Here is a 25,285-nt window from a genome sequence, read left to right on the forward strand (position 1 = left end):
GGCAATCCCACGAGCTTTATCATTTGGCAAGGCGTTAGACTGTGTGAGGACTTCTCACCTAAAGCCTATCTGAGGCTGGCAAGGGTGGAAAAAAGTGGCAGGATATCCTACTTAAGGCTGGATTAGGAACAGAACAAAGAAGGCAACTGCTCAGAGGCCCCGAAAGGTTCACTGTGAGTTCATTTGATTAATTGCAGATAAATGTGTAATACATGTGATCATACCAATAAACTGACACCATTAAACCTGGTTACCTGGGGCAGGGTTTCATGACAGTATAGGAGTAGGCCCAGTAGTTTCTGGGGGGAAATATGACATAATGAAACTGGCATGTGTCAAGTGGAGAGCTGAGACTAACAATTAAATCAATTTCTTGAACATTAAAATGTCATAAAATAGTGAAGAAAGCCCATCATATGTCCACAATGAACAGGGCGATGTCATCAAATGTCTTCATTTTATCCAAACAATGGTTCAAATGCCAAATATATTCAAGCTACAATGATATAAAACAGAACATCCTCACACCAGAGAAGCTGGAATCAGTCAGTGTTTGGCGTTGCTTAAAAAAGGACCTAAATGATTAACTGATTATCAAAATAGTTGCCTATTAACTCTCGTTTAATTGCATTTTGGAAGAACAGTCCCTCTGCAGGGACCACCAGCTCATTTTCACCCCAGGATAGAAGGTTAATCCAGCCCCGATCCTACTTGAGATGAAGTGCTTGATTTTGGATTATACTTGAAAATGCTTGTGCTGCTCGAGAACAACTTCAGAACACTCCCCCGAGCTCATTACTCATGGTCACCTTCAAAAGGCCAGTGTGGCATCCTGACTGTAACCATCATAAAAACAAATATATCCTTCCAACCACTCTCTGCAATTAAGGGCCGCTTACAAAAAGTTACGATCATGTTTTCCTTATGAGAAACATGGACATTGTCTCACAAGAAAAACGAGCTTCAAAGCAAATTTAACAGCATAATTGTAGGCTACAATGCCACTTTTTGTCTTTCCAAATGTACTTGAGTAGAGCACAAAAACATGGACTTAAAAGCAGGGCCGCAGCAAGGATTTTTGAAATACTGAGGTCGTGAGTCCAGCCTCTCAACGCGCACCACACCTTCTCAGAAAATCACACCAAACACAAGGTACTTAAAAGCATTTAACTAAAGCACTCAGTCAAGTTAAATGTTCGATTATATCTTCTGTAAACGTTATTTCCCAACATGAAAGTCAAAACGCTGTTTGAAATCCTTCCCCCACAATACCAGGAAGCAAATTCCAGATATGGAATCATTTATCTATTTCTGTTCTGATCCAAAAGTAGTCGAATTTAAAAATACTGAGAGAAAAAAAAACCACTGTAATCAGTCTATAAAATACTCACGATGTGTAGATTTTTAATTGTAGGATGTAAGCTCCAGTTGCTACGTGCCCAGAAAAATACAGAGGACTTGACCTCAGTGTCCTCAAAAGTAGCTATGGCCCTGCTTCAAAGAAGGTTTAAGAATGTACTTTAGAAGTACATGAAAAAAACATTCAAGTACAGGAACTACAGTATTTATAAATTGTTTGGTCCATTCTACACAGTCATTAGTAACAACACAACTGACTGAAGGAAGAGGAAACACTGGGTACAGACAACTGGCAACAACGCACAGCGTCCTTTCATACAGTATATTGTAATACTCCGCTTTTCATTTGACATTTTACAAAGAACCGAATAACCGAATCCATAAATTTACAGAAAATTTCCCTCTAAGATAAAAAGTGACACACAAAAACTTTCTAAATGTTCATTAAGATGTAGTTTCTTTAATTAAAACTGCAGCACTGTAAGTGTTCATAGTATTCCACTTGGACATGCATGGAAAAGTAAATATATTCATATAGTACAGATATGTACAGTACAAGGACAATTTTTGAAATCATCAGTCCAACAATGGGAGTGTGAAAAACCAGTAATATACTATGTGCAACTTTCACATTGTTGCATTTTTCATCAAATTGCTCTTTTCACAACAGTTCTAGGTAACATTAACATGCCAAAGACCAGAATGACGATTGTTAGTCGACCAATTAAAAAAAAAATAAGTTAGACAAGGGCAGTCAGAAGACGTCACAAATTTTCATCTTGAAAGATATAACATGGGCTATAATCTCTTTTTGGAAAAGGACTAATGGCATCTTTATGTTGAGAGAACAAACAAACAAACAAAATCTGTGTGTTAAAGAAATTAGTCTCTATATTAATCAGTACAGTCAGAAACGTTATGACAAAAGGCTGTATCGTGCTGCTGAAAACAGCACACAACAAAAGAAAACAAGAAATGACAGAGAAGGTGCCAATGACATGAATTACATGAAAACATGAAAGCTAAATATAGTTTGAATTTTCATTTCATATGAACAATCGTCTATAAGGGACTGCCGGCCAAATATAGCGCCGGCTCCGAAGTACAACTAAATGCCGGGGTCGCCATTGGGACTGTAGGACAAAAGGTTCAGTCAAAGGTGAAAGGTATTAAAGTCGCTGAGAAAATTCCCATTAATCTAAACAGTACAGAAAAGAGGAAATACCATTTAAAAAAAAGGATCTGATATCTCTGAAAAAGACCAAGAGAGCTGCAAAAACTCAAAATGAACAGAAATAAAAAGCAACAATAAACTTGCATTATTTTAGTGCATAAAGACATGCCCTTGTGTAATTGGACAGATATCTTGTTTTTGAAATATCACATCTTGCAAATACACGATCACATTGGACAAAAAAAGGGGGGGAAATTTTCCAAGAAAAACAAGAAAAGCAAACTACGTATTAAGGTGTAAAAATATACTGATATCTTGGTAAAATATCTTGGTGGGACTTCTAAAGAAGCTAGAGTCATTCAGAAAGTCACAAGACATCCTAACTTCTTCCTCCCTCACATGTTTCACCAGTGAAGATGTCTTTGCTGTGTCTCTCCACCAGATGACAGACAAGTGTTGTATTATTTTGAAAAGAGACTAATGGTTCAATTAACCATTCGTTTTAAAGGCTTTGAGGAACCAGTAACCAACCCTTTGCTCCTCAATGGTTGTGTTTATTTGATGAAAGATGTATTTTTCTAAGGCTCCACTGTTTTTCGCGTGAGCAAATCTGCATTTATTTAAGTGGGGATATCGGAGGCACCAATGTGATCTTAAGGCAAAAATATCAGACATTGTGTGAGACTGTGTGTGACAAGCAAGTGCAAGTAACAAGCAGTGATATACTGTAGATTGTGTAACCGTGATCTCTGAATCACTAACTAACAGTCAGGCTGTTTACTTCCTGTCCGAGAACAAGTACCGGGTGGTCTTTGGAGATTCAGAGATCTGATTTGTTGTCATTATGGCTTACTTTAGGTTTGGTAAAGAGCAAACAGACTATGGGGTTCATCGCACTTCCAACGAGCAGCAAGGATGTGCAACCATCCTGAGAAGTGTGAAAATAACAGTTACAGTAAGTCCAGAGCCCACACAGAGAAACACAGTCACGAGAACAGTTTCATGTAAAATGGAAAAGGCATCTATTTACAACCCAATAAAAAGCAAAAACTGTCTGTTTAAGAGGAGAGAAGTGAGGAGGCGGGGGGGCGTTCAATTCCCTTCAGGTCAAAAAAAGCTATTGCTCAAACAAACTAATTTTAAGGTAACACTCTGTCATTTTGGTTCTGTGGACTAATCAGGGAGGATGTGCCAATTAATTAAAAAAATATAGCTGCACATACTGTATCAAGAACATAACACTCTAATGGAAAAAGTCACATGCTAACAATCCAGCTATTAACGTATCAGATCAGGAGTAGGCAAACTGCGACGTTCTGATGTACATAAATATATACACACAGAGCCAATCACACACACAGCTAATCAATCGTTTCATAAAGGGGTGTAAATGAGGTAAGGTTTTTGGGTCCGTGTTGAGATCACCTTGAGGTTGAGCCATTTACAAAAGGTTCTGGGTGAATATTTGAAATCTGAGTCACTGACGTCTAGACAACGGCTGCATCTTTGGAGCTGAGGATGTATAGGGATGTGTGCTGTGATGGCATGTGTGGGTGTGTGCATGGCTAAAAAGTCGAGGAGCACAAGGCACTATTCCCTGCTGAAAACACTGTGAAGCCCTGTGTGTTGTTTGGTATACGATTTGATCAAGAACATTTATGCAACACCTGCGTTAGAAACTGTGCACGTCTGGTTCGTTACGGCAGTACACTCAGAGCAATGCAGTCCTACAGTCCAGTGAAGAGTCGTGGGGAGAGATGAGCGGGGAAGCACAGAGGGGAAACGAGGATGGGAGGTTGGAGTCCAGCCCCTGTAGTCTATGGCAAAGTGAACAGGAAGCTCTCTCAAAAGTCTCAGTCCATTCCCAGAAGGCTGCTGCTGAGCTCCAGGCCACAGCACGATGGCTCTACAGGAGGGTCAGAGAGAGCAGAGAAACATGGCGGAGGGGGAAGAGGAAGATAAGAAATTTGGACTTGTAGATTGGGGAAGTTGGAGTGGGGGTCCGCTGCTCTTTTTTACTCCTGGGTGACGAGTGTGAGCCAATTCTGGGCTGTGGTGGCATCGCTCATCATCTGGCAGCAGACTGAGACTGTGCAGCCATGATAATGTGAGAGGGTCCACTCTCAGCCCTCTGCTGCTGGCCCATCCCTGCCAGCACAGACATAGCCATGGCCTCAGCTGCTGCCCTTGAGCTCAGGCCGTTCTGGCCCGCAGAGGGGCTGGGCGCCAAAGAGCTGTGCTGAATCACCGGGGCAGGAGAACCTGTGGGCTCTGAGGTGTCTTTCATGCTCTCTTCTGCAGCTACACAGAGAAAAGGTGACAGAAATACAGACTTATACCTGCTCTGACAAAAGCATTTCACTTTTAACCTTGAATGCACTCCATCGCAGCCTCACTGAGAGGCTACAAATGTTATATTTAGTGTTTCCCAGTTGTTTTAACAGTGTCTCAATTCTGTCCCGAATGATTACGAAAGACAAAACAAATACAAGAGGCGAGTAACATGGCACAATTATGAAATGTTCACCTAAGTAGGCCGTTTTCTTCTGTAGGGTGGTCACAGGACAGTCCTTGTGGGCGAGCAGCAGCTGCTTCAAATGAGCCACCTCATTCCGCAACAGAGACACTTCATTCTGAGGGATCACAAAATGAGGACATTAAACACTTTTCAATAATTCAGAGAGAACTTCACATCATACATACAGTGCACTCAAAACAGGGGGACCTCAAAAAACAGTCTGGTTGCCACTACAGTACGGCTGGCAGTGGAAAAGTGGTCATATGGTTTAAAAATTACCTAAAAACACAATAAAGATGTGAAACAAGTTATAACGAGTTCCATGGTTAGAAGTTCTGTAACCTCACCCCTGAAACTGCTTATCTGGAAAACACCTCACAAACTTCCATAACTACTTGAAAGTCTGTCAACTGGGCGCAGTCAGTGTGACTTCCCTCACATTAACACAGGCCTCCCACAGACCACGTTCCATCCCTGCCCACCCCCTCCAAGCCCACTCACCGACAGTGAGACGTTCAGGGTGCAGAGCTCCTCAGCCTTCTTCTCTAGGGAGCTGACCCACAGTTTGCGTTTCTGTCTGCAGCGCGATGCCGCGGCCCGATTCCTCTCGAGGAAGCGCTGCCTTCGCTCATCTGGGTCATCATCTACTGTCCGCCGCCGACGCCCACCTGTAGGCTGTGCTGGAGATACCTAGAGGGAGAGCAGAGGAACGGGGGGGAGGAGGAAACAGACAGGGGACGGGAGGGGAGCAGAAGAAAGACGAGAGAGAAAAGGGAAGTTTGAGTCACAGTTTCATTATTTCAGTCAGAGCACATTATAGTCATCTCACTACGAGAAGTTCAGCCCCAATTTTCTGTAACTGAAACAGGTGATACGTCATGTGTCCGACATGATTTTCACTCATTACTTTTGGTCATTTCACAGATTTTTCAGATTTAAGTGACACTGCTCTAGTCAGGTCATCAACTATAGACAACACAGTGTACCTGAGGTTGTGCAGGTGATGGGGCATCTGGCTGTTGGACAAGCAGCTGGCTCTGCTCTGCCCTCTGAGGTACCATGGGGCTGCTGCCCATGGCCATGAGCCCCATAGCGTTTCCTGATGGGCTCTGCTGGGACAGCGCAGCCTTCAGACGCTGTAGGAGAACAATGATATGGTCAACATCAGCCTAAAGCATTGAGTAAGTCCTATCCATAGAGACTGCACTAAGCTGACTCCATGTTAACCCGTCAACTCATTTGTAGAATCAGCAACTGTTTTCTGCTGCAAACAGGCTGCTCAGTGTGTATATCTTACATGCAATACATCCGTTTTCTACTACATCTCTGCGGTTTTCACATCATTATCAAATGAGCCCCAGGTTGTGTTGGAAAAGCCTGAATTCTCTAAGGCATGAATTTTAAAGGGTGCTCTAATTCTGCAGACATTTTGCCCCTGCTGACCTGATACTGTCACACAGTTCCAGCTTGTTTCTAGCAGCGCATTCATGTCTGTCTAACCCCTTTGTACTGGGTTCAGCTCGTAGCTGATGTGACCCTGATGATGGTGATGATGATGCCAGCTGTTTATTATATACAGTTGAGAGTAGTGAATGATGTAACTCATACCCATGTGGTTGACTGTGCCCACAAAACATTCTGCTCAACAACAGAACACCCTTTGTCTTCATTTACACCAATGATCTTCCACTTGTGACTAAAGGAGCAAACAGTCTGTGTAAATACACTACTAAAGAGGATAATTTGGGTATGTTGCAATACTATAAACAAAGACCAAACCAACTCAATTTCATCTGAAATACAGTTAAAGCATCAGATCCTTACATAGAGCTCTGTGTGTACTTCACAGTTTCATAAATGCAGTACAAATGGTGTTCTTGTTGTGCAAGGGTTAAATAAACAAGTAACTGCAGTAAAAAGTCATATGATGAACAAACTAAGCCAGTGCAGAGGAAGGCTGGAGGGTGAAGATGGAGACAAAAAGAACCGATAAAGAGACAAAAATAGAGAGCTAATCTAGTGCTGACCATCTTGGCCTCTGAATGAATGCTGTAGCCAGAGGGGGAGTTAGAGCCGCTGCTGCTACCTCCCAGAGGAGGACCGGGGATCCCAGGAATGTTGGGTACCATGCACATGGGTCGGGCCAGCTGGAGACCAGGTAAGACGCACAAACACACTTGTATTAACAACCTGAACAAAATTCTTAGCTATAAAATTGAATTCAGACTGTTAGCCTGCCTTACATTAATGACAGAGGGCATCTGCACAGGACCAGGGAGCACAGGCACTGCCTGACCAGAGGGAAGCATCATCATGGGGTAGTGGCTGGTTGGCGAACTAGACAGGCACATAGGAACAGGAGGTTCAGTTACGTTTGTGTAAAGTCTGTAACATACAATCCTGATTCCAAAAACGTCTGGTACACTGTGTAAAACATAAATAAAACAGAATGCGATAAACTGACAATTCTTTTTGGCATATACTCAAGACTACATTTAATGTTTTACCTCATTAATTGAACAGATTTTTGTAAATATATGCTTATTCTGAATTTGATGGCAGCAACACCTTCCAAACAAAAGACTGGGACAGTTGTGGAACGCTCCAAAAGCACCTGTCTGGAACATTCCACAGGTAAACCGGTTCACTGGTAACAGGTGATAGTATCCTGATGCGGTATGAAAGGGGCATCCTGGAAAGGCTCAGTTGTTCATGAGTGAAGTTCACCATTTTGTGAACACATGACTGTATTAAGGATATTACTACATGGGCTCAGGAACACTTTGTAACACAGTTCACTTGCAAATGATTGCATTCTGTTTTTATTTCTGTTTTACACAGCATCAAAACTTTTTTGGAATCAAGTGTTGGAGCAACTGTGACCATTTAGGAAAAAAAATACCCAATTCAATCCCACAAAATCCATGCTTCCATCCATCATTACTGACTCAATCTGTGCATACAGAAACTGCTCAAACCCACAGAAATTTAGGTCAGATATAAGTCAAAAACAATGTGTTCGGAAATATAACATAGTTTAATGATGGGGAAATGTTTAAAAGATGTACATATGTATCTTGGGTTTGAAAAGTTCACTCATAAGCATCATATCAGTTGAACAGAACCAGCACACAGAGAATATACATCATATTCATCATATTGTGACATTGTAACATCACATGTGGATGGCATTTTTAGGAGGCAAATGAAGGCTAAAGAGGTTCATCAGTAGAAGGACACTGAACTTTACTCACCCTAGAGTACGATTGGAAGGTGGTGCCTGGGTGATGACAGAGGTGGGTGATGGCATGGTGGGCTGAAGGGCATCAAAGCCCAAGTGTAGTGGGAGGGAGCCTGGACGCACAATCGTCGGGGTGGGGGCTGAACTTCTGGGTGGTGTGTCCTGGGAGAATAGCGGTGAGGTAAGTTATGTAAAACAGCTTTCAGTTATTCAACATAAAGTCATTGTGGTTTCAACACATCAGGCATCACATCTCTAAGAACAAGACAACATTATTCACTTCCTCAAGGTGTGTTCATGTAATACTGAAAAAGTCATAATGGTATGCATCATGACCCATACTCCTTCTACATCATTTAAGGTTCCACCCTCTTCTCCATGCACTCGTGCAACCCCCCCTCCTCCCATTCCTGTCCTACCTTTCCTTTAGCCAGAGGCCCACTGCTGTTGTCTGACCTTCCAGAGATAGATTCAGGGCTGTCTGGTGGCGAGGAGTCGATATCTACAGGTGCCTCTTTTTTCACCTTTACATCTGATGCTGTCTGCAGGCTCATGTCCAAAGCCACAGAGTTGGGTGCAGGAAGCTGAGAAGGACAGAGACGAGTTTATACTAGCTATCAAATATAAGGAACATACACTACAGTACATTAAAAAAAGGAAGTGAGTATTTATGGTATTTATCACACAAACCAAACAACCACAGCATTAGTTTACAAAACACTATTTGAAGGGCAATACAAGCTGTTAACAAGCTGGTGCAATAGTTTAAACTATAATGACACATGGACAACATGCACAACGCAGGACTTTCTGCAAGCAGTAATCTCTGGGTACAACGACACTTGAGGTAAGAAATAAGAAAGTAAAAGTCATTTATCACCATGGGAGTCAAAATTCCATTTGCTTCTGTACATAATACGTACATAAAGGCACGCACACACTCACACACACACACACACACACGAAATACTGACAAAATCTTACAGAGTTCTTTGCTTTCTTGTCATCCTCATCTTGTTCGAAGGAGCTGGCCAGCTCGTTGAACAGACCAACCTCCTCGCAGTTCTTTAGGAAGCGGGTGGGAGTAGGTGTCTGGTCTGGCAAAGGGGAATGAACAGAGATAACTATTCAAAGTAACACTTTCGCACTGAGTTCACACTTTGCACTGAATATAGAAACCCGTGTCATTAATGTGTCTTTGGAGCTGCTTTTCTTGAGATTCTACTAATAGCGTTGGAACGCGCTCATGCTGAGGTATGTTCAGCCTGCATCTGAATGCTGGGAGAGGATATCTGACAAAAGAGGAGAAAAGCTGTGTGTTTGTCACACAGACAAACAGTACCTGCAATAATGACAGAGTCTGTCCTGGCTGGTCCAAATTTCAGTGTCATCTCATGCTTGTGTTTATGTACAGCCAAGTGGTCCTCATTGGTAAACCTCTGGAAGAAGAAAGAGGAAAGGATAAGTACATTATATGAAGGAGCCTGCAGGTAATTGTCTATTTGTCCTGGTGACCTATAGTACCTTAACCCAGATATCATATTGCAATAATCACGGACAGATGATCTCTTGGAAAACACATGCAGCATGTACTGTACATATTACGTGACAAACCATAAAGAAAACTGCATCTGCGGTGTACAATTCCTCGTGTTTCAAAAGCCCTGTATGGGCCAATTATAGCCGCAGGACATGGGCTCAAATATCTCACCACAAACTACAATTACAAGCCTGATTCCAGTTCCGAATAAGTACAAACTTGCAAAAATCAATGAAGTTGATGAGGTTAAACATTAAATATACTGTCTTTGTACTGTTTCCAGTTGAGCATATGTCAAAAAGGATAAGTAAATGATCACATTCTGTTTTATTTGTGTTTTACACAGCGTCTCAACTCCTCTGGAACAAGGATTGCATCTGGACAAGGAAAAGGGGATTGTATGGATGTCATCTGAAAGGATTTTAACAGCATAGAAATATAGGGGACAAGTAATGACTGAAAATGTCAACAAACCGAAGAGGTATAAAAACCACTGGCACCGATAAAGACCAAAACTAAGTGAGCTGACACACCAAAACAAATGCTGTTTCTCAGGTCTTTTTTAAAAGAGCAGTGTGTAAAACATGTGGATGCCGTAACCTGTGTCTCAGTAAAGCCCATGTATCCAAAGTGGAAGCTACAGGCAGGTCTGGCACTTGGGCAAATGAGACCTTTAGAAGAGAGAACCAGCAGCCATCGTCTGAGACACGGCACTTCTTCTTTGGAGAAGTGAGGTGAATCAGTCAGAGGCGGAGGAGGAATAATCTTGGCTCTGGCACCAGCCTATTCACCATTCGCTGCAACCTATTTTGGGGCGCTGCGATGCAGTTGCGAGTTCAGTCGTGAGAGAGTGAAGTGGAAACACAGTCAAGTGTCAGGGGGCTTATTTTTAGCCCTACCAGGCAGCATCACCAATACAACTGCATGTCTGATTTGTCTCTTTCCTCTGAACAAGGCGGCTGGGTCTTGCGTAGGAAACTATCTCCGACTAATCTCCCTGTATGAGATACTGGCAGCTAGGATTACCCCTCCCCACACAGTAAATACTGGACATCATAATGTCGGGGGCTGTTGTTGTTGTTGTTAACTTGGTAAAAGGAAAACCCTGTGCAAAGCCAGGAGTCAATCATCCTTGTTCTATTATGGGCATGATTCAGACTTTCCTGGTAGACAACTGTTGCTTTTAAAGAGTAGCAGCAAAATGTCATATGGACATAAGGGCCTTGTAACATAAAGGATGTTTGCCGTCATTTAGGTCTATTTCTTGTTTATCGATAATAACTATTCAATATTTTTACATACCTACAGATTGTATGTAATGTGAAAGGGGTTGCTCGTAGTGACAAATCTACAGTGGACTATCGTCAGACTTTGCAGTTTGACTGAGGTCTGCAGACTTGTTGTGTCTTTCACTGTTTTGGTTCAGTTCCTCTGCTCTCGTCAATCCGTATTCCAGCCGTAGTACGCTTGTTTCAGTGAAAAAAAATCTGTGCGCTACCTGTCCAGCACCAAACTGCAGACACAAAAACTTAGTGAGGAATGCAAGCTCATGAACATAGTGGAGCTGGAACATTTCGCACTACAAAGCCAGATATATTCCTCAGACAGAAACCAAAACAGAGCAAAAAGAAGCTAAAACGCACAGCTTTAGACCTGCACTGTCATCAACGTCACATTGCCTTGAAAAGCTTCCACGTGATTCTGTTGCATTAACTGCCAACTAAATGAATAATCATATCTACAAATGAAATATGCAGAGTATTTACATCAACGAAAAATGTCAAAGCAAAGTTAAAATGTACAGGGAAGTGGTCCCCGGGTGTCCATAATGTTCTGAGAAGAAAACAGTCAAACAAATCATCATTTATTTATCCAACTGCATGTTAAACTGCTTTACATGCCTGTTGTTTGAACCGCAATCCCCATGTACAACAGATCGCTTCTGATCAGAGAACGCAAGAAGGCTTATGAATCACAAATGTTTCCTAACCACGTAAACACTTTCTTCCTCCAGCCCCCGGGAGAGAAAAGCCATCGCTTGCACAGCATCAGACAGCTAATTGAGCACAACATCAGACACAATACTTCCTGTGTTGAATAATCACAAATCCTAGAACACACTTCTTTTAATTTGCTGTGATATCAGGCCAAGCCCCGACAATACACCACGTTACTGACATGTGAGTGCGCTCAGCTGAGTCACTGCCGTGGTTCAAACCTGTGTCTGCAGGCGCTAGAAGTCAACAGTGACAGGTTGAAACAATAACTGTGCTCTGATTACTCACTGGAGCTTCCAGTGAGTCACTGCTAAAGGAGACAGCATTGTCTCACAAGACTGCAAGCTAGCTGGAATGCTATCTGTGTGGTGATCATTCAGGATGCTGCATAAATCACAGCCACTTATCTTACTCTGGCAATGAGGCCAAGTGTAATGGCAGACCAGACGTCTTTACAGGTTTGTCAAGGTCTCTCTCATTACAAACACGAAGCTTTATTCTACTCAAATCAAGTCTTTTCAAGTAAAACAGTGCTTTCAATTCATCTCCTTTTAGCAGTAAATACATTCATTCATAAGTAGTTACAGTCTGACGGAGAGTACTTACACAAGGGCAAAAATACCCCACAGCACACACACAGACACACCTGAAACCCAGGACAAGGAGAGAGAAGACTTACCTGTCCACAGCCAGGAGCATTGCACACAAAAGGTCGGTCGTCCCCCATTTTTGCAAAGAGCTTGCAATGTAACTGCGGGAGAGGAGAAGAGGAGAACATTGCTGCGGCTTTTTCTTGATTTGTGAACTGGCAAATCCTGAAAACAACAAAACAGGGATGCTGTGGCTTGTAGTCTTCAGTCTGAGCAGGAAGCCGAATGCTATTTAAAAATAACCCTGGCAAGGAGGAAAACATGCACAGAGGCAGCGAGACGAAGTTTCCCTGGTGATACTTCCTTCACACAGGGGGGATTCTGGCTGGCCAATGAGGAGCCGCTTACAAAAGAGAACGACAGCTACCATTTACACAAAGACGACTCCCCCTTTCCTTCTGTCTCGTTTTCCCTCACTTCAATCCCTCCTTCTCCCATTACCACTCCCTCTCCTCACCTCTCAAGCACCTCCCAACCTTTTGCCTTCTTGCACCCCTCATTCAGCCTCTCCCTCACTCAGCTGTTTCACTCTGCACACAATCTCTGTTTCAGTCCCGTCCATCCACTGTCTGAGAACTGTCATGTAAATCCACAGCACTGGGCAAAGTGACAATACAGCGACCCTGTACTGTGCCTCACTTCGTTTTGCTGATAAACTCCAATGTACTTGGTTCTTCTGAATGGCGAAACAGGTGACTGATGGGAGACGTTCGTGCTAATCCTGACATGGAGCACAACAACTGTACCACTTTACTGCAGCTTAAGTCCAAGAAGAGACAACCTTTAAAATATTAACTTCAACTTATATCATTCCATAATTAGCATACTGATATATCTCACACATCTACATTCGACAGCTGGCTGCCAAGATGAATTACAGTGAAAATTATATATCTATTCTCTATTAAATTAATACTGCTATAACGGACCTGAGCTGTGTGAGCTAAAATCTGTGCAACAATAAACTGTCACATTTACCTAAATTATCAATGCATTGATCATATTTTTAAATACATCAGCATATACATATAACATTTCTGATATGTTTGTCTCTATCAATTACTGTACTCAGATTCTGTACTTGCATGGTCCAGCCCTATGCTGTAATAGCATAATGTGAAGGATATTGTTGGTGGGCTACCAACTAAGCATGAATATTTGGCAATGCTGTAAAAATAGAGGCACATAAGGATAGCATTGTTGGGCATTTGCATGCACAGAAAACACTTCCACAGGACAACAAACCAAATACTGTCTGTCTCTTCCTAAGTAATGATGTTGTCAAGAGTCAAATATGCACATGCTTATGTTTGGTTTCTCCTCCTGTTGTGCCTGAAGCTGAAGTGACATAAAGTAAGCTTACTGCTTCTATCAGCTGTCTCTACAGAGAATAACTCCTCACAAACGCCCCTCCCTCTGCGTCAACCCCATCCCCAGCTCCACCAAACCACTCCACCCTGCTCTGTTCTGCACAGCTGAAGATCACTCCACGTTAAGACAAACTGGGAAGTTTAGAAAAATAACTTGGCTATTGAATAGAAATTGGGGAATTGGAGGTGTGGCGATGGACGACGGACATTAATGTTTTAGCGCTGCCAACTGGCCCAAAGTGACGTCTGGCAGCTATTACACAACGCTGTCCCACTGACAGTACAGCAACCACCGACATGCATCAAGGACCTCGCTGTGTATACAAGTAGAAACCTTTCAATAAACAAAAGTCACTGACTACTGTAATACTGAACAAGGTTTCACCAAAACCCAGTCATTAGCAGGGATGGCGTCAGACTTTAATAATTTAATACTAACCCTTCAAAATGTACATTAGATGTGTTTTGTAATCCACCTCCTGAACTTTTACTTGGTGACTGTGAGGATGGCACCACAGCCTCTGTATGTCTGTGTTGTTTTGACTTGTTTGTAAAGCTTGTTTAATCGCATCCACAAAAAATCTGCTGAGGCATTATCCAACTTAATATGTACAGCTATTCGTCAAACTGGAAAGCAACATGAGTTTTAGTATCATTTTAGTATGGTAATATTACTGAGTTACTGAGCACATTAACCTCTGTTTGTACCTACTACATGGAGTGAGCATGTAGTCTAACATTATTGAGTGGGACAGATTATTCATTATGTTGGCGAGGCATAAATGTCTGAAAGTTTTCCCAGTGTTGAAGTCAGTATATTTTCCTCCCTCCTCCTCTCCCTCTGCTGAGGACAGCTGCCCCTGAGCCAACACATGATTACTGCAGCCTTGCACTGGAATACAACGCTCTCCCATGACGCCGGGCCTGTAACAGGCCTTACCGTTGTGTCTCTCAGCTACATGTCTTTATGAGGAAAGGGGTCTGCACCATGTTTGCAAGCTAAAGCCCTGTGCCTTTTTGTGCATATCAAAGGGCTGATGAGCAGACCTCCCATGCTCTGGAGAAAGGCAACAGGTTGGTGCCAGGACCCTCACAAAGTGCTTCCAATCCGCTGAGTCTATTTGGGCAGAGATGTGTCTGCAAACGAGATACTCCGTCTAGCTCGTTATACCGTGGGTGTGGACTATGTGGGGAAATGGACACATCTGGCGTGAGGAGTGGGAACAGATTTCAGAGTTTATATCTTACAAAAGACATGCTTCACATTAACTTGGCTGGCTGGCACCAACATGAAATGTGGGATTTCCAGCACAAATTTGAGATGACAGGGGTGGAAAATACCATTTGTTTTCAAAGCTTCCCCAACCAATAACTTAACCTGATTAAAACAGATGGGTTACGGTCTTTTCTTCACCATCCGTTGCTTGGCTTTGTGGTAAGACAATCTACTGTATACTGAAGGACATCTTCAAAAAGAGCAGCACCATCTGTAATCCTCTGCTATTCAAGTGTACACAGAAAGACAGGATAATGTTAATTTACTACTTTGATTGTCAGATGTATCTCACTGAGAATAAACTAATTTACGAGTTGAGTGTTAAGTTTTACTGCACACTGTCAAATGCTCTTCTTCATGCAGACCTCAGCTCTGTGAGAGACAATAAATCAAGCCTGCTACTTACATTAGTCCTGATACACATCACTGATATTCATTACACGCATGGATATCAAGTCCACCTATTTCCACCTCCTTTCTTCCAAGGTGACATGGAAGCACTCAAAGTGCCCTAATTCCTGTCCCTCTCATTGAACTGCTGCCAAAGTCCCACCGTTAACTTGGATTTCTCCGACTCAGCAGGTGTAGGGGAACGAGTCCCAGCTATAATCAGCCACAGCCATCCAGTGTTTGATGCAGCCTGCTAGGAAACTGACTAAACAAACTGTATTAATAGCTCATGCTGCAGCCATGACTCTGGAATCTGAGGCTTGAATTGCCAGAGGGTAGGGGAGACCCCACAAACAGAAAAAAAGAAGTACAGGAGGGGGAGGGAGCGAGTGAAATGGTGAAATAGCAAAAGGAAGAACGAAAAACATGGTCAGCAATTGGTCAATTGAAGGATCATGGCTATTTGCTGGATCACAGGTGAGGCCTTGTAAATGTGAGTTCTTGGCTGCAGCTGGGTGCGTGCAAGAGCCAATACGTATTTATGTAAGCAAAGTCAACCCGAGATCTGGTAAATGGAACAAATGAAATCCTATATCCATGTCTGCATAACTAACAAGGCCTAAAAGCTAAATCCATGCAGAGCTAGCACACAATGCAGGACAATACAGGACAGACCCAGGGCAGTTTTCTAAAATTAAATCAGAAACACTGTGCCAATTTCATTTGTGGTTGGCAACTTTTATAAGCCCTTGCTGTGAGGTTTTGGTAATATTCTCAAAAGTGGAGCCTCCACAGTCATGTGCTAATAACAATTTTGCTAAAGCATTAGCAACATTATGCTTAATGCTCTAGAACATTAAATATTGAATTAACAAAGCAATAATAAAATGGATCTCAGCCAGAGACAAATGCAGCCCTGATTCAAAAAAAGTTGGGACAATGTGACAATTTGGTAATCCTTTTAGGCATATACTCAATTGAAAACAGTAAAAAGACAATATATTTAATATCTAACCTCTTCAACTTCATTGATTTTTGTAAATATACACTTATTCTAAATTTGAAGCTAACAAAATGTTTCAAACAAGTTGGGACAGGAGCTACAAAAGACTGGGAAAGTTGTGGAATGCTCCAAAAACACCTGTTTGAGACATTCCACAGGTAAACAGGTTCATTGGTAACAGGTGAAAGCATCATGATTGGGTATGAAAGAGACATCCTCGAAAGGCTCAGTCGTTCACAAGCAAGGATAGGGCAAGGTTCACCACTTTGTGAGACACAATTATATAAAGGAAATTACTATATGAGCTCAGCAACATTTCATAAAAAGGTTGTCAGTACACACATCTTGTTTGCAAATGACTGCATTCTGCTATATTTATTATATATACGTATTACACAGTGTCCCAACAGTTTTTGAATCAGTGTTGCAAAAGCATACGTCCTTAACACATATTTCTGAAACATTACATTTATTCATCATACGTGTAACGTTTTGCAGCAAATAATATTCATGTTGCATTAAAAGTCTGATTTATATAATTACTCAGAGTGGGTCAAGAGGTTTAATTTGTCAAAACAGGCTGCAGTTTTGTCTGGTGTAACTCTATGTGATGGAATGAGGTACAACTCTGCCAAAAACATGACCTACATTCCTAATGAAGGTGTTGACATGCATGGAGATGCGAATCCCGGGGCGTTCAAAAAGCTCAAATTGCAATACTATGGATATCATTATTTCTTGAGACTTGAGTTCTTTACAGACTCTTCATGCAGACGCAGATTAACATTGCAGCACATTCTACCGCCAAAAAAATTCTAGGCAAATACTTTTCGTGGGCTTTCAGGCATGTAAAAGAGGTGGATGTCAAACTAAAATCTCAAAGTCTTGCACACTTTAGTTCCTTCTTCCAGACAACGCTGACTGGCTTGAAAAAAAAGTTTGTCTTTTTTAGCCTTCATTACGGTCTGGCGACGCTCGGGCATACTTAGTCCTGCCTTTTCCCGTAACAAGACCGCCTATTCTTTTCAGCAATTGGCTACAAACACGTCAATCAACAGCATCTGATACATGCGAAGCTTTGGAACCTGTCAATAACATCGGCTACTTCAATCTTATTGGTTAAAAACCAGAAATCAACTTTTGTATCCACGAAAAACTAATGGCTAGCTGGAGTGGCTAGCGTTAACAACAGGCCGAACGCACATTTAAACTGTGTAATAACAGCGCTACTACCAACTTCAGCAGTGACAACAAACACACCCCAACACTAATTTAATTATATCCGGGGTGAACTGGCGTGTTTTAGAGGCGTTAAGAACAGTCAAAAGCACAACAGCAGAAAAGAGCTAGCAGTCACTTGGTTAGCGGACACTTGAGTGCAAAGCGAGACAGTGAGTCCGAATGAAACGTTGTAGCTGCCACAACAGTTCTGACAATCAGACAGACGGACCGTGTTAACAACAACAAACACTGGAAACTGGCGCGACGAGCGCTACTTTGCCATAGTTTCGTGCAGTCGACACATCTATGGTGAATTTAAAGGGTAATAAAGTGTTTACAAACTCACCCTTGCGCCCCACTCTCTCTGGCTCCCCTCTCCTCTCCTCTCTCTTGGAATTTGACACTCCCCTTGACGTCGAGTCATCGCGAGATTCAACGCAGTTGTCGCAGCCAGACGTGAGGAGCCCAGATGTGTCCGCACATCATGCTGCTTCTTTTTGGTGGCTTTCAATTTACCAAAGAAACTTGCAGAACTTTCTAAAAATATATATTATATTAACAAACACTGATGTAATACCATTTTTTTTCACAATCAGAATTTCACAGCAGCTGAAACTTACATAATTAATTTGATTCATATCATAGCAAAAAAGTAATCATGAAATAATACGGCTTAAAAGATTTCCTCCTCCTTTCATATCTTAAAGATACTGGTTTTAAAACGTGTTTGACTACTATTGAAAAAGTAATGCTCAAAAATTGTAAATTGCCAAAAGCTAATTAGATTATTTAGACAAGGAGAAGTTCCTGATTTTCACAGTTTTCATTTGCCCTCTAACGTTCTTAAAAATGCAGAGATTAGGCCTCCAGGGATATACAGGAAAATATTACCTTTATCAACCTTCATATTGGATAAAAATACACTAGTTGGGTCAAAATGACCCCTTACTCTTTCACTATCAAAATCTGTAACCCTCACTAACAAGTATAGAGGCACTATGTTTGATAATAGCCATTGAATAAAGTATGAGATACAGCACCATAAAAAAAAAAATAAATGAACTGTTCTAATCTGTATCATGTAAACCACTAATTCTTCTTAAGATTGTGATTAAAGGTTGCTGTTTGCACATTTGACTTGATGATTAATAAATCCGCTTCAAAATAGTTCATTGTTCAAGGCAATTGCTCCTACTGTTCATTACAAAACACCAAAGATGGCATTGCCTCTATTGATTGGATGGGTGGGTGATAGTTTAGACTGTGATCAAGCAAATGTGTCTCTAATAGGACCCACATGGGATCTGATACTATCTGTAGAAGAGTGACTGATTGTGCATCTGACACATTTCTGTTATTCCAAATGGTATAACAAGCCACTAAAGATCAGTATCCGTTTGTTATGGAGATTGCCATCCTTTATATTTATGGTCTCAATTTCCATTTCTTTCTATTATTCTATATTATCTATAGTGCTGTCATCTTGTGTGTCCCCTATTGCTTTTCTTGAAGTTTCTCATATTTTTCTCATTTTTTAAAAGGTTCTACTTAATTTCCTATTAAAATTGGTCAGAAATGTGTTTATTTACATTTTTCCTGTCTGGATTACTGGTTCATGTGTCACAATACATATGGTAAAAACATAATTGTTGAAACTATTGTATGAGCTTATAAACATTGACAATGAGGGGGGTCTTTTCCCCTCTGGCTTTGGATTCCTTCCTGATATTCTCTCCCTATTCTCTGTCCTTGGAAGTGGACATCCTGACTGCGGCACAACAAGGTGTCATGATGTACAAATCTAAAAACAATGGGCCAGAATATTAAAATATTACAAACAGGTTACAATGGTTGAACCTGAGATGCCTAAAGTATTGCAGAAGAGGCAGCTGGTGTAATCCACAGCAATTATTACGTAACATCACAATTTCTGTCCAGTATACAAATCACACATCAGCTCCTTCAGAGGCTGTGTCAGTTCACAGACAAGGCTATAGAGTCCCCTAGTGGACAATTTTAGAACTGAACTGTGGTAAAGTTCAGGAAAAATGCAACTATATTGTGACCATTTCAATGTTTTGTCAAAGTTTTCCTCTGGAAGATAAAGTTCATCCCTATTTTCACAAAGTAAATAATTTTCCTGTGTCAAAATAAACCTAAAAATCCTGTTGAGCTGTTATATATTATCAACTCTTCGACCATTTTTGCAAAGTATTTGAAATTGGTTAGAAACATCTCCAGTGAGCAGTTCTGACTGTAAATTTTCGACCTGGTTTCTCATCTTCTCTTTTCTTCACTCAGTTCATATTAATGTGTTGTTTATAATTATGACCCAGTAGATAATGTTGTATATCACTAAAGATTTTAAGTTTGGTCACCGCCTACTACAGTGAAGGTTTTTAAGTAACAGTGCTTAGATGTATCATAGCTGTCAGATCAAACTAAATTAACAACGGAGAGAAAAAACATGAATGGAATATAAAGGCATTTACTTTCATTATGTTGACAAAGAAAAAAAAGCACTTTTGCAGGTGTACACAAGACATGATCTAAGGGGTTAATTTTTATACAACAGCAGAACAAGCAAACAAAATCAAACACTGAAAAGGTCTGATTTTACTTCAGACAGATGCCATAACAAACATAAATACATTTTGCAAGCTTATTTAGTGAATCTTTCAAGGACAAAAACTCAGTAATCATGCCATTTCTTGGTTCTAATAGCTTAACATTTAATTCAAAGTAATTTTTAAAGAAATCCCGCAAAGTTCTGGACAAGGGCGCACAAACTTTTTCAAGTTAAGACTGAAAACATCCACTGTAAAAAAACAAAAAGAACATTTTATTCCTCCTTGGCAACTGCACCCTTCAATCAAATACAACCCAAATAAATAGTAAATGACAGCAGGCATGTTGACCCTTATCAGCGTTGAACATTTTCAGTGGACTAGATGGAGAAGATTAGTGTTTCGGCCAAATTTTGTGAATCAATCTGTCAAACCAGTATAATAATATTCTGCAACCTCTTGTTATTCTACATGACAAATAAAACCGTTCCCATCAAGTGCACTTTTATTGGATTATTTGTTTTTCCCTTGGTATTTTAAATGGACTGCACTGTGAGTTCACTGGGAGAGAGATGGCGACTCCAACTATCGTAGTAACTACATAACATTCATTCCTGAGCACCACTTCAGGAGCTGCATCCTCTGACAGAACTACTGGACAGCCTGCATCATTAGACACTAGCCCTCATTCATAAACCTAAATTAGATTTAACTCTTAATCTTTGACTGCACACTGCACACTAATTTTACCACCAAACTCAACAAATAAGATTTTCCTCATGCTCTGTGACAAATCATGACATTCTTTTCCATGATTATTCAAGTTTTAAAATGCAATACAAAAATGTCAATTTTGCATATATAATAATAATACTAAGCCTAATTAAATTTTAAAAGATGCATTGGCTCTTTGTAACAGATTAATTTGAAGATTCTCAGCCATCCAGGTCACGTTTATCCAAGGAGGGCTGAATTCAGGGCAATCAGACTTGCAGACTAGTAGAAACTTGAAAATGTGGCCATCATGTTGGCTTTATGTGACAACATAAACAAGTGTCATTCACACAGCCAGCCACACCCAAGTGGTTTCTACGACCATGATAAGTACTCCACGGAGGTTAAATATCTGACACTGTTAACCAGGCAGCTAGAACTGAAGAAGCCCCTGAATGGGAGGTGAAATGTTTTCAACTTTCTACAATCAAGCCCTGTTGCCTCTGATTCAACCCTTCCTAGAGAACACAACTTGTTCATGTATGTCATTTCCTATGATGAAGCCCAACAACTGCATACTTTTTAGATGTTCTTTTGACACATTATGAACATAAAATGGTGCAGCCATTGTCCTACAACTGACACTGATCAAACTTTCCAATCGGCACTGCTCATTTAGATGCTGTGCAACCACTAGATAATTAAAAAAAAGAAAGGTTTATGTCTCCCAGTATGCAAATCTGCATTCATTTGCAAGAAGGTTTGACTGATGAGGGCCACTCTCAGACAATATTCTAGAGCTCAGTGGAGACACTTCCTTGCCAATAAAGGCTGTTTTATGAGCTAATCAGCAAGTGAGGTCTGAGAGCGCCCAAATGGCTTCATCCCCTCAGTCTCTCAGCAGTAGATAATCTTTGATAGTCTCTGGTAAAGGAAGCTCTTTCACAGCAGTGGGGAGGAACTGGACCCCCAGACTCTGCCGGACAGCACAGCGTGCCAGAGAGCGAAGTGAGGGAGCCTGAGCCACCATGTTGGTCAGCCTCGCCAGCAGCTGAGGATCCTTACTCAGCTCCCTGGGAAGGGTGCCGTCAGCCCGTCGGATCTCAAATCGCCCTGCTGCCCGGCACAGCAGCTCCAGGCACTCCTCCTCCTGTTCAGTGCCCAGGCCCCGGGCCAACAGGGCCACCAGTCGTGAGATAGGGGTCTGGCCCTTCAGGTTGGTCACATGGACCTGGGCTCCATAGTCTAATAGCACTTTAACACTCTCCAGGTTGCCCTTCATTGCTGCCCAACTCAAAGGCGTGTCATTGTTGTAGTCCCGAGCATTGGGACAGGCCCCGCTCTCCAGCAGGGCCCTCACACACTCTGGGTTATCTTTGAAGGCAGCCCAGTGAAGTGGGGTGTCCTTGTTTCCATCCAGGGCGTTTGGCTGGGCCCCATACTCCAGCAGCAGCTCCACGCAGCTCTCATCCTTCTCTGCTGCATAGTGCAGTGCTGTGCGGTTATATCCATCCAAAGCATTCACCTGAAAGGGAAATGTAATGTCATGAGCGATATTAAGAAGTTAAAAGCACTTAGGGCCATATTTTAATCACGTATTTAATCTGTATTCAGGCGGAGGCCAATATCGGAAATGATAGACATCTCTACACCTGGACAAATGTAACCCAATCTGTAAGGCTAGATAACCCAATAGGTAAATGAGAAAATCATCTATCATTAAATACAATTTGTATTATTGGATCTACAAATGCAATTTCCCCACATTTCAAGCAGCTACTGGTTCAATTCAATTCATGCCAGCATAGCATGACATTCAAAACTTCAAATAATGTCTTTGTTTGTTTAACTACTAGAGAGTTGGATGCCAAATGGAAAACTTTTACTCCAAAAGACTATCAGCTTGTCATCAACTCATAATTTCATCTTCATGTTTGCTTTCCATATGTCTTCCATGTTTGCTTTGAGCAGCAATGTTCTTGGCAACACACTATTTTTTCCCCTGTGGTGAACAAATTGAGTTTGAAAAACTTGTTCTGCTCACACCTGCACTGCTCCACAAAGATCTTGACTAAAACAAGATCAGACATCATGTTCAGTGTGATGGATTACCACGAACAAGCTTCAACTCTCTGCAGGCTCACTTCAATATCATACAGTGGATGTCTGGAAGGGAGGCATTTAGTGCTAAATCCCATGTTATGCTATGGGAAATGGTTTAGTGTGTAGAGGTTTTCTATGACATACCTCTGCCCCTTTCTCCAACAGCAGCTCCACACAGTCAGCGTCAGCGACCATGCACGCACAGTGCAGGGGCTTAAGTGTGCCATGCATCCGGTTCACATCAGCTCCCTTAGGCATACAGGTGATAATGATGTCAATATAACAGATGACACTAAGACATTGTATTCATTCAAAGCTGGACTGGAAGATGAGTAAGCCTACCTTACGAATGAGATCCTCCACATTGTCGTGTGGGAATGAGCGGATGGCTGCAATGGTGCGGATGAGCCGCTCGGACAAGGAGTATTTACTTTGAATGCTTTGCATGATGTACCACATAGTAGAGCTCATGTGTAACTGAGGACCATGGCACCCGGGCAGGGGTGACACAACGACACACTGAAACACATTTTTCAAAAAGCTGGGAGTTAAACACTGCAAGACAGAATAACAGAGATCCTGAAATGTACCAGAGTAAAACAGATAGGTCCAAAAGGTCCCCCAGGAGCTTCTAGTAGTTTTGGGCGATTGGACCTCTGGTTAGGTAATGGCTATTGTGACTAGTTAATTATTACATGTTGTTTTAATATAGAAATGCACTCCACCACCATTTTAACAGCATGGCAGTTTTCATAATATGGTGCTGCAAAGTTAATGCTCCCTATGGAGGTAATGTTTTGTTCATTGTGGCAAACAAAAACGCACAAACTGGAGAATACTATTTCCTGCATAATTACAGTGATCAGGTCCGCGCAGACGAGTTACACTGGATATTGGGGGTCCAGCAAATTGAATTTTAAATTCACGTAATGAGAAACTGACCACTAAATAAATAAATAAATAAAATCTTGATTTCGAGAGTAAAGTTTTATGAATTAACTGTATTTTCATGGAATCATTTCATGCATGTTGACAATCGCGAATGACCGCTTCTCTAACCAAATGAACAAGAGCAACATTTAACAACTTAATATTTTTCCCCGTTCTTTAATGGAAATCATTTCAGCGTTGGGGAAATACCACGCCATCCTGACAGTGCAAGCCTGAGCAGCTGATAATGTGAGAGCCGATGTTTATCATTTCTGCTATTGCGACTAAATAGAAGTCCCCGTTGCATCAGCGATGCAAGTATGCTAACTCAACGTAAACACTGACAGCTAACGTTATCTCAACGACATGCTCCACAACAAAAGAAAGCAACAGACAGTCTGTAACAGTGATGCACACTTGACACGAAGTGACAACTTTTAAAAATAACACATTAGTATATAAATTACAAAAGCTACTTGAGTCGCAGGCAGACGCTGACGGGTTGGTGTAGAGGGGAAGAAATTTCCTAGGCTACATTTTTACCGGCTGCTAGCTAACACCAAGTTAGCTAGCTAGCGAGCTAACGTTAGCGTCGAGATGCGAGGAAAACTCGACAATCCTAAGCGAAAAAAAAATCAAATGACATTTATTTCAAATACTTGAGAACGCCCTTGAAATGCCATTAGCATCAAACATCGATAAACTAGCGATGCATATGAGACTACGTACCGTTTATGGTCCACGGTTTGAAGGTCTGACAGGTTACCGTATAGCCAGTTTGCTGCTCGCTCGGACATAAACACAGAACGTCACCGCACGCGACCACGCCCTCTGTCTCGAGCCTCCGTTCTGTGTATTTAAACCTGTCTGAGGCGATGATCGCGTGACTCTGCGATCACTTCAGATCATCTGTTGTTTCCTGTATGCAGATCAGCTTTTGCGATGTCTGACTGAAAGGCACGACTCTGTAAAGTGTACTTTCACTTCCCGATATAGACATGTATGGCTTCCACCGGCATGCTGTGAATGCCGTCAGCTCATGACCATGTTAAGGTACAGTTGGCAAGCAGAGACACTGAACAAGTGGCTTCACAAATCACTGAAGACTGACAGCTCAGGCAGTCCCCGGTGGACAGCCGAGCCAGCATGCCACAAATGATAGTGAACACTGGTGTTGTCACTGTTTCTACGGTCGTAGTTCCATGTTTCATGACTTTGGACACTTAAATCCC

At 41.7% G+C, this 25,285-nt stretch overlaps 2 protein-coding genes across 3 annotated transcripts; both read right to left on the minus strand.

Moving 5' to 3' along the window:
• Positions 1-1,803: 1,803 nt before the first annotated feature.
• Positions 1,804-18,163, minus strand: atf7a (activating transcription factor 7a). 2 transcript variants are annotated; one of them, XM_070969142.1, is made up of 12 exons: positions 18,086-18,163; positions 12,509-12,580; positions 9,635-9,731; positions 9,277-9,389; positions 8,712-8,876; positions 8,306-8,454; positions 7,295-7,388; positions 7,079-7,198; positions 6,038-6,187; positions 5,553-5,741; positions 5,061-5,166; positions 1,804-4,834 (listed from the first exon to the last, which is right to left on the minus strand). In XM_070969142.1, the coding sequence occupies exons 1-12, from the start codon at positions 18,161-18,163 to the stop codon at positions 4,602-4,604; spliced, it is 1,566 nt and encodes a 521-aa protein (XP_070825243.1). In that variant the 3' UTR covers positions 1,804-4,601. The 2 variants fall into 2 exon arrangements, with proteins under 2 accessions (XP_070825243.1, XP_070825240.1); XM_070969139.1 differs by lacking the exon at positions 18,086-18,163 and having other exon boundaries at positions 12,509-12,758.
• A 2,048-nt stretch (positions 18,164-20,211) lies between these two features.
• Positions 20,212-25,029, minus strand: asb8 (ankyrin repeat and SOCS box containing 8). The gene is made up of 4 exons (XM_070969308.1): positions 24,783-25,029; positions 23,466-23,642; positions 23,268-23,372; positions 20,212-22,545 (listed from the first exon to the last, which is right to left on the minus strand). The coding sequence occupies exons 2-4, from the start codon at positions 23,592-23,594 to the stop codon at positions 21,910-21,912; spliced, it is 870 nt and encodes a 289-aa protein (XP_070825409.1). The 5' UTR covers positions 23,595-23,642; positions 24,783-25,029; the 3' UTR covers positions 20,212-21,909.
• Positions 25,030-25,285: the final 256 nt, after the last annotated feature.

This window comes from Chaetodon trifascialis, chromosome 8 (genome assembly GCF_039877785.1).
Source record: "Chaetodon trifascialis isolate fChaTrf1 chromosome 8, fChaTrf1.hap1, whole genome shotgun sequence".
NCBI lineage: Eukaryota > Metazoa > Chordata > Actinopteri > Chaetodontiformes > Chaetodontidae > Chaetodon > Chaetodon trifascialis.

Coding starts and splice junctions, on each gene's coding strand:
- asb8 (XM_070969308.1), bottom strand. CDS start 23,594: ATGAGCTCTACTATGTGGTACATCATGCAAAGCATTCAAAGTAAATAC. Junction 23,373..23,465: donor TGGAGGATCTCATTCGTAAG/GTAGGCTTACTC, acceptor TGTATGCCTAAG/GGAGCTGATGTGAACCGGAT. Junction 22,546..23,267: donor TGTTGGAGAAAGGGGCAGAG/GTATGTCATAGA, acceptor TTTCCCTTTCAG/GTGAATGCTTTGGATGGATA.
- atf7a (XM_070969139.1), bottom strand. CDS start 12,742: ATGTTTTCCTCCTTGCCAGGGTTATTTTTAAATAGCATTCGGCTTCCT. Junction 6,188..7,078: donor TTCATTCAGAGGCCAAGATG/GTCAGCACTAGA, acceptor GTTCTCCTACAG/CGTCTGAAGGCTGCGCTGTC. Junction 5,167..5,552: donor CCCTGAACGTCTCACTGTCG/GTGAGTGGGCTT, acceptor GTGATCCCTCAG/AATGAAGTGTCTCTGTTGCG.